The sequence below is a fragment of the Asterias amurensis genome, chromosome 6, assembly GCF_032118995.1.
Source record: "Asterias amurensis chromosome 6, ASM3211899v1".
NCBI classification, from domain to species: Eukaryota; Metazoa; Echinodermata; class Asteroidea; order Forcipulatida; family Asteriidae; genus Asterias; species Asterias amurensis.
The window spans coordinates 23,522,869-23,532,382 of record NC_092653.1 but is presented as its reverse complement, the minus strand read 5'-3'; the positions used below and the strand labels follow the sequence as shown (position 1 = coordinate 23,532,382).

Sequence of the window (9,514 nt, the reverse complement as noted above, 5' to 3'; positions counted from 1 at the left end):
GAGTCGCTTGATTAGAATGTACACAAGATTTTAAATTTAGTTTGCATGTAGATCATGCCTACTGCATTGTGGTTAAATGACTTCAACTCCCTTAAAAAAATTATGCTGCATTCTTGGTTGTAGCATTGTTGAGTTTAGGAGAGTATTGTGTGTGTCATACATTTTCAAGTTAATAAAAAGTAACTGAGTGGTGATACGCATAACTAATTACTAGTTCCCTGCAAATGTCACACAGAAAGCAAATTTCAGGCATGCAACCTCAGTTGATGAGCTGATTTCTTGGTTTAGCCTAAAAAAAAATTATGTAAGCGTAGTTGGGCATTTTATGATTTTGTTTTAATTTTGTGCATGCCTGAAATTTGTAAATCAATATCTCTGCACAATTTGGATATGAACTTGGGACTAAATGGATTGGAGTATTGTGTGTGTGTACTGTGTGAAAGAGATTTGTGTGCTCAGGGGTTGATTTCCCAAAGATGGTTCTAACTTAGGACTAGTCCGAGGAGTTATTGAAAACTTAAACGCTAGTCCCAAGTTAGAATGAGTAACTCGTCCTAACTCAAGATAAGACTAGTCTTAACTCTTTGTAAAATCCACTCCTGGGCGTTATTTTACTTGCCAAGAACTGAATGTAGTCCATGTTGAAGTTGATACAGCCAGCCAAGTATTTATTATCACTATTTATTGGCATGCCATTATTTATTTTAGCTGGCAGCTGTTTGGAAAGTATTGGATTGGTATTAAATAAGTGACGTACATTGCCAAGGCTTCTTGTACTTTGTATACATGATATATGGAAGGTTGACGATATTGATATTAATTTTAAACTGTATTGCTGCTATGTGAAATATCATTGCTAAAAAGATGTTTTTCTTGGTTACAAAAGTTTGCATCTATTAATTATGTTGATATATGAATATGCATTATTATGGAGCTTATCTTACACACAGCTTTCATCAGTCAGTATAATTTATTCACACTTTTTGTGTTTCTTCCATTGTGTATATATTGGTTTAATTGTTGTTGCAAAGCTGGTCTGAAGTGTTTATTGATGTTATTTATTACTCCTATAGTGTGTTGTTATGTGGCTGAGAATCAAGTATGATTGGTACTTCAAGGCCAAGGCATGAGTTTCTAATTTTTATTTTTACTCGTATTGTTTTCTTTTGTCAAGTTGTTGTATGGGTAGTTCACCCAGAAGAGTTTGTTTTTGCTATATTCTATGTTTCATTGGTGTGAACTTCTTTGTGCTACAAATGAGGAAAGAGATTTTCGGAGTGCGAGTGATTTTTTGTAGCTCAATACAAATAGCTAGGGTTGTGGAGTTTCTGTTTGTTTTAGTTCAAATCAATTAGTGACTGTTGTTTTGTCTGATGCTGAGTGCTTGTTAATGTATCACTGTTATGATTGTGACAAAAGGAGATTTCTAATGTTACTATAAGAGCTTATTTTAATCTGTGTAAATAATGTTAAGAGACCAAAATACTGTATATAGATGATACATGTATAACTAAAGCGAATTTCTGAACAAAAAAAAACAAAAAAAAAACAAATAAAGAACAGAACGAAATAATTTAAATATAAATTTGAAAATGGTCAGTGTGTTGCGTTTAATGCCATTTGAAGCAGCCTTTAGCCTTTGAAGTCTCTCGCCCGGATTCGAACTTCTGAGACCAAGTTGGTCGCAAGCACATTAAGGTTGAGTCTGTGTGTCAGATTCTGTTTCTTTAAACGCAGTTATACTTCAGTCGTTTAAAAGTATAGTCCTAACCTACAACTGTTTCCCTAATCTTGCATATACCATGTCCCGAAGGACAGTGGCTTCACGAATTATTCTCGCCACTGGGATGGATACTACATAATGGGGTAAGAATATCCGTGGGGGTGGGGGGGGGGGGGGGGGTGAGACACACAAAATCTCCTGCACCGATTTTCTAGTGTGAGCTGTTGTTGTTTTCTCATTCAATTTGTATGACCGAGTTTTGCATCATTTGGTCCCTGGAGTATTCATCGAGCTTTCTTTATAATAGTTCAATACAATCATAACTGTGTTACCAACAGCTTTTTATCCGTAACATCAAAATAAAAAGGGAAAGGAAAAAAAAATAGGCAGACAATAATATACACGAAGTACACGGAGGGCAGTGGAGCACGGAGGGCGGTGGAGCGACCTCACCTATGGTTGGCTCAGAAATATTGTTTGTTTCGCATGTAGCCTTTGCCAGGTCCGTACCTAGAGCTGGTGGCCTCGTTTCTCTGTGCGACCATTTGCATGGTTAATGGTGAAGGGACTAGACGCTTCTGGAGCCATGCGCAGATGAGAACATTTGGTGAGTTAAGAAACTTAGACCTCAAACAAAATATTATTAAGGTCACATTTAAGTATTTTGTAATGGGTAATTTATCATTCATATTTAAATAAGAACTCTGTGGTTGTAAAACATGACAGTTATTATTTGGTCAGATAGAGTGCATCCATATGATTTAGATCAAAAGTAAGTTAAAGTAAAATGTTTTCTTCGACATCTCAGTTTGCAAAACTTGTGCTAACTTTGAACGTTGGTTAGATACACACCTCTCTTGCGTGACGTCATAGTTCTTACCCAAAATGAGACCATAGGCGCACGTCAGCCACCACTTGCAGTGGCTGCGCCTCGTATGGCCTCGTTTTGGATTAGAATTGTGACGTACTCATGCACATAAGAGATGCGTATTGGACACATCTCAATGTTTCGGTGAGTGTAGGCCTAGCTACTTGTCATAATTACCAGTTCGGTTGTAACCAGGGCCCAATTTCATAGAGCTGCTAAGCACAACAATTTGCTTAGCATTGAATCTGTACCTCGATAAAAACAGGATTATCAACCAAATTTCCACATGATTTTCTGGATAAGCCAACAACAGATAAATACCAGTAACAAGCAACATGCAACAAATACATGGAAATTTGGTTGGTAATCCTGTTTTTATCAAGGAAGAAACTTCATGCTAAGCAAATTTTTGTGCTTAGCAGCTCTATGAGATTGGGCCCATATCCTTCGGGTTGTGGAAGAGCAACATTGCCGTTCTCTAATATTCAACATCTACTTCCATTCAATTAACTACATGTTTTCCCGGCCATTTTCAACAAAAATTCAATTAATTTTAACATCCGGCTCATTCAATTTTGTTTGGAAATGAGTGCTCCGTTGAATCAACACTCAACAAATAAGATAATTACATTTCATTAGTAGAACAATACGTGATTTGAATATGCAATCTGGGAAAATTTTCAGATACTGAAACGTTTCTCAGATTGAAATGATTTTGAATCTCTCTATCTAAAACCACATTCCTTTGAAGAGAATTATTTGAGTGGTATATCCCTCCCTTTAAATTAAACATCGTCTAGACTTTATCAGCCACTTTCATTGCACTTTTAAACTTTATTTTGCATGTTATTACTGCCATACAAAGTAACGAGCATCGCATGACTGAATTTTGAAATAACACCACAGGAAGAACAAAACAGCCTTAGATACAAACAAAATAAAGAAGGCGAAAACACTATCGGCTTTACATTCCCACACGTCCCACATCAGCTCATACTGCCCTCCTCACATCAGCTCATACTTTCTGAAGAATACCCTGCTTTTGTGTTTAGATGAACCATCTATTTCTATCTCCATGGATGAACTACCCCATTAACTAGGCCCCCTTTGTGTTTATGCCTGAATATTTAGTAACCGAAAAATGTTGGCTGTGGCTTTACTTGAATAGACTGGTTATATGTTTTTAAAAGTAAAACTTGCAAAGGGGACGTTGCTATCTAAAACCTTTTACCAGAATAGTATTGTGAAGACTTCCACACAACAGCTGTGTCTCATTGAGATGCAATCAAAAGCCTATTATGAGCTTGCGCAAAATCCATAAAAATTTAACATAGTTTTTCGTTGATCACTTTAATAAGTTTCCACCCTAAAAGTTTTCCAGTTGGCTGCATGTATTAACTCTGTGAGACTAGGGAGAGAAAGAGGTTCTGGTTCGATGAAGTTGCCATCATGACTTTGGTTGAAGAGTGGATAAGGGGACTGAGGTTTGCGGGACACTGCCACCGCCATCCTGATGTGGCTGTCGCGAGACCCTTGTGGCAAAACAATGTGGGACATTTTTGTCATTTTTTGTCCTCACAGACTGGTCCACATAGATGCGTTACTGTTGTCTAAAGCTTCTAGCGTTTTCCTGCAAAACGTTTTTACTCATTTTGCCTCATTGTATAAATCATATATTACAGTTTAGATGGTGTATCAGTAAAAAGAAAACCACAATGACGTTAGCAAGAGCATCTAAGAGGCTGGTGTTATCCATCGTCGCCATGATGATGACGATGCCAGTACCAACCCACTCCCAAGAAGATTGGTGCCCGATCGAACAAGGATACGAGCCCGTTGTCACCAATCCGGACGCCGACCTTATCATAGCCCTTATGCTAGAGTTACACGATGCTGGTGATATCAATGCTGATGAATGTGACTTCAATAAGCCAGCAAACCCTGCCGGGGAGCAGGCGAAGCTTGTAGCTGAGACGGCTATCAACAACTGGCCAAACTCGATCACTGTTGCATCTGGGATTAGTTTTGGTGAGTGCAGGGGTGCATGAATCCGAATGCAAAAAGGCTCACTGCTGATATGATTTCAAAAAATTGGTGTCGCCAACTCCTTTAAAAGACAACCATGCTTTCCCTTCCAAAGTTTCATGACTGGAACATTGTAGGAACTGCGTCGAATTTAAAGGTAGCCCTTTGAAACTGTATAAGCTTACAAAATCTAACAAACTCTAGTTTGCACAAAACTAATAAAACTTTATTCTTTCTCATACCCTGATAGAAATCAATCCACTATTACTTTACTTATCGGTACTCTGGATTTCTGTACTGTAGGTCTTGAGATATACGACACGTGTTTATCTCTGAACGTGGGTCGGTTCGGCGCAAGTCGCTACTTAAACGGGAGATACCGAAGCTTGTACTCGAATACATCTGTAGAGTGCACGAACAGCACTCTCCGACTTGGTAAGTTTTGAAGTAAACGACTCTTTTTATGCAACATTCAAATAATTATGCAAATTGTCTCAATGCAGACGCTAACATCGTCATGGACCATCGCCTACAAGCTTTGGACCCCTCTGCAGTGTCGTATTTGTTTTCATTTATTTGTTCATCGTTTATTTACGTAAAGTTTTATTCTTTAAGCTGATCGCTCTGGAGCGTTTTTTTTTTATATATTTTTTTATACTGTAGAAAATAAATGAACCTTGAACCTTAATCCCATCCTCAACGGAGTTTAGTTATGGAGTACGTTCAGCCGTGTTTTATTGAATGATCTGGGTCTGGATATTGTCTGCACAACGTGGCTATTTATTGCCGTCTAGGAAAACCCGGGAACAGCATTATTCGCTTACAGGCCTATGTTGTTCAATGTCAACTATATGTTTGCAATAAATCACTCACAAAAAATGCATACCAGACGGGCATTGTGAGACTCACTGCTATAGCCATTTAGACATGCCATTGTCCCAGGGAAATCTGTTCATCGGAGTCTGTCCCTCCGGAAATTAACATGGGAAGGAGACGATTGATTCAAAAGAGGGCGCTATCAGAAGAAGTTTGTACACAGTTAGTCGATGTTATGGGGGGGGGGGGGGAAGACACACAGATATATCCTGCCACGCCCGCCAAGGGGAAATCTGTTCACCGGAGATTCTGTCCCTATTTGTAAACAGTTTACCGTTAGGGGGGGGGGGGGGGCACCGACAAGCCAATTGGTTCTTGGGAACCAGCCCATGGGGTGAGGTTATAGCGGGCAGAGGATGTCGGTGTCGTCGTCAGGTGTTGCTTGTGCGAAGACACAAGTGCAATAATAAAGGATAGAGAAGATCGGAGAAGTCCCGTAAAGTCGACGCATGTTTTCTTTATTTTGTAGGAGTTGTTGGTTTCGAATCTAGCTCATTAACTGGACCATTGTCAATGGTTCTGCAGCCGTTGGACATACCAGTTATTGATTTTACAAGCACTGCCGATGGACTCAGTGACACCACCAAGTACCCAAACTTCTTCAGGACTGTCCCGCCCGATCACACCACTGTGCAGGTTCGTTGAACTTTTTGTAACTTTCGGCGCTCCATAGGTCCCTTAAAACTTTAGTCAAAGTCAGAACACTAGACGTCGCAACGTGATTTAATATGGGCAATTATTCAGTGCCTCTGGCTACTTTCACGCGGTGCTTTCCCTTGTGTGTGTTGTTCACGTGTAGAACCTGTCATGATCATGTGTCGCGGCCTGGCAAGCATGCCTTTGCTTTCTCTCTCCCCCCTATTTCCTTGCTAGAAGAAATCCTGCAATACAATGCAGGATGTGGGGAAAGAAAATGGTGAGTCTAAATTATCTACAGGGGCCTCTATTTAGTTTAGGATGGAATATCGGTAGGCCTACTAATACTAGTTTTGCCTCAGCGTGCCGTCATCAGTTGAGCTTGCGCCCCCATTGTCAGGCAAGGGGGACAGGGGGCGAATGTGTCCGACCATGGTCCGACGGACTAGTCCCAGAAAGAAAGGACCAATTCACTGCGTATTTTTAGCCAATGATACAAAGAGGACTGTCCCCATTTATTTTGGGCTAGCATCCCCGTAGGAAGCAATTTCTGTTTCCTGTTTTTATTAATTTATCAATAGGCCCGTACCTCCATGCTAGGCCTAACAAAATTCAAGAAATATTACTACTATTTGCAGTTGTTCAAAATTGTTCAATACAACACCATGCCGCCACTTACTTAGGCTTTAGTTAGGATAACTTTCCGTATGGCGCCACCACTTTTTCACTCATTTTTACAAAAAGGGATATATCAATCAGGTAAATTAGATACTATATTATTTTATTTCGAATGAAAAAGTGGTGGCGCCATACGGAAACTTTTCCTTTAGTTAAGTTATATATTTATTTTAAACTTTAAATTTATGGTGTTTTTTTTTGTGATCTTATTTTGCTTTGTTTGAGAATCAAAGACCCAGGCCCAGCCATGCCTACCTGTATTTGCAGTTATCAGTTTGATAGTAGAATAATTTGTCTAGGCCTATAGATCTGGGTTGCACTTCTACACTTGGATACTCGGTAGGGTCCATAATACAGGACGTAAATCCGACATTGACTACCATCTTTGAATGGATGAAACTGTCATGTGTGAAAGGCTATCATTGGCTGAGAGTTGTGTGTAGCTTGTACGATTATGCCTTTGTCCATTGTTATCATCAAATATTGCGGTCCATGACACTATTTGCAATCCATCTATTGCCCCCAGGTTCTTACAGCCGTCATGAAGAGCTTTGGTTGGACCTACGCTAAAATGATCCACAATGGAAATGAGTTTGGACTGAGCGGTGAGAGGGCATTGTTGACTGCAGCATTACAGCCTGATGGAGGGTTTTGTCTTTCTGAGTCTATTGTCATTAACAGAAGGGAGACGAGTGATGAGGTGTATGATGATATAGTTAACCAGTGTGTCCAACAGAATATTAAGGGTGGGTATTAATATTCCTAGAACTATGATGTTCGTTCTGCTACCCTCTCCGATTTGAAGAGATGATAGTGGAAAGAACCTCATAGTTCATGGAGATGATAGCTCATTGTTCTAGTAGTAGGTATTATACAGGTATTATACAGGTCTGTATCTGATCTTCAACAGAAATATATTCTTCATCCCCATTGTTCTACTGGCCAATCCCTACTGACACAGACTACTTTGTCCACTAAATTCTATTGTGTTTTTGTAACTATTGCTTATAAATATGTTTTATGTCATCGTTTTATGTTATCACTGAAATTAAAATTGGCTCAGAGTGAGCCTTAAAAATGCCTGCTCCTGTTTTAAGCCATTTTTGAACACATGTATTGCGCATAGATTAGAGGCTCCGGTATTATGCCCAAACATAAATGTCTTGTATTATTATTATTATTAGGCCTTCTCCTAGATCTGAGGTAAGGGTTTCACTTGTGGATCCACTTAACTCGCAGCTAGTAGTAAAAAAGAGGGTAAAGAAATCTTTGTCTGTTCTTACTTGTTTTAAAAATTAACAATCAAGTGAGATGTATTTCTTTCTTAAAGTGAGATTTACTATTTATTTATTTACTATTGTTTTTTGAATCTGTTATTCTTTCCCCACAGTTTTTATTTTGTGGACTTCGTCATTCAATGTTATAAGGTTATTCAAAGCCATCGATCGCATTGGGGGTGCAGCCCACGACATTCAGTTGGTAACCACTGATACCATACACTATGTTTCATTCAACGACTTGTCTGATGGGGAGAAAGCAGTTGCTCGGGGCATCATCGCAGTGTCTCCATTTGTCAAGAGTGAAGCTTTCAAAGCTTGGCTTGCCAAGTTCCACCCGAGCATAGACTTTACCTTTTTGCCCTCTGTGCTGTTGGTTGATAGCATCCATGCTTACTTACAAGCTTTCTCTTTGGCTCACCTAGAAAAGTGTGGGGGTCTGTCAGCATCGTGTGATGTGCTTGCTTCCATTCAAGGTATTTACATATATGTATCTTTGAAACAGTGCTGTTTTACATGTGGTTAATACAAAACTGCTGAGTTTAGTTTTACTTTGGCTCTTGAGCCAAATGAGGAAAGAGAAGACAATGAAGTATTTTCAGTTGTAGATGTAGGAAAACCCCAGAGAATTATTCCAGGGAAAGCCTACTCGGTCAAGTATGGACTGAAACCCAATCCATATAGTGCCCCAAGGGGGATTTGAACTGGGGTCCCAGATGTGGAAGGCGAGGCAAGACACCACTACATCAAACTGACCTGAGAGTGCTCTTGGTGGTGGTGATGTTGGCATTCAGAAGACGCGTTCTCTTTCAGCATATTCAGGTCTAGTCTTGACACACATTTCAGCCAGTGCATTTTTTTTCTTCACTATGTTACTTTTTCCTGCACAGGTTCTGAATTTGTTCAGTATGTGAAAAGGGTAAACTTTACAGGAGTGAGCGGTGGCCGTGTAGCATTTGATGAAAATGGTGACCCACTGCAAAGCTTTTATGAGATTCTCCAGTATAAGAGCACTGTCATTGCCGATGGATATTCCCTTCAAGTGGTATGATTCCAGTGACTAATTCCATTCAACCGTTCAGACTAATGCTGTTGATTTCCTGTAATAAAAAAGTCTTAATACCAAAATCTTCTGTTTAGCTTTGCGATTTTTAGTAGTGGTTAAATTTGTTAATGGGGAAACCGACATATACATTGTCAGTGTTGAAGCCATGGTGGGCAGTGTCGGGCAATCCTGAGTGCCTTGCCCAGCACTCTGAGCAAAGTACACTGTGCTGCCCAGCACAGATTTCCCACCGCAATGATGACCCCATATCTAAACATGAATCATTTTGTTGAACCGCTTCCCCTTGGTGGACTAAATTGGACTCGGAGCCCACCACTAGAATTGCTCTAGCTACATCACTGTGTAACTTAATTGCTATTATGCTT

At 39.7% G+C, this 9,514-nt stretch overlaps 1 protein-coding gene across 1 annotated transcript in view; it reads left to right on the top strand.

Annotated features, from left to right (window-relative positions):
• Positions 1-2,284: 2,284 nt before the first annotated feature.
• Positions 2,285-9,514, top strand: part of LOC139938855 (uncharacterized) — a 25,097-nt gene continuing 17,867 nt past the window's right edge. The window contains exons 1-7 of the mRNA XM_071934497.1: positions 2,285-2,330; positions 4,274-4,619; positions 4,920-5,051; positions 5,962-6,128; positions 7,333-7,552; positions 8,197-8,559; positions 8,974-9,128. Of these exons, the coding sequence (XP_071790598.1) occupies positions 4,307-4,619; positions 4,920-5,051; positions 5,962-6,128; positions 7,333-7,552; positions 8,197-8,559; positions 8,974-9,128 (1,350 nt within the window). The 5' untranslated portion in view covers positions 2,285-2,330; positions 4,274-4,306. The remainder of the gene's footprint in view (positions 2,331-4,273; positions 4,620-4,919; positions 5,052-5,961; positions 6,129-7,332; positions 7,553-8,196; positions 8,560-8,973; positions 9,129-9,514) is intronic.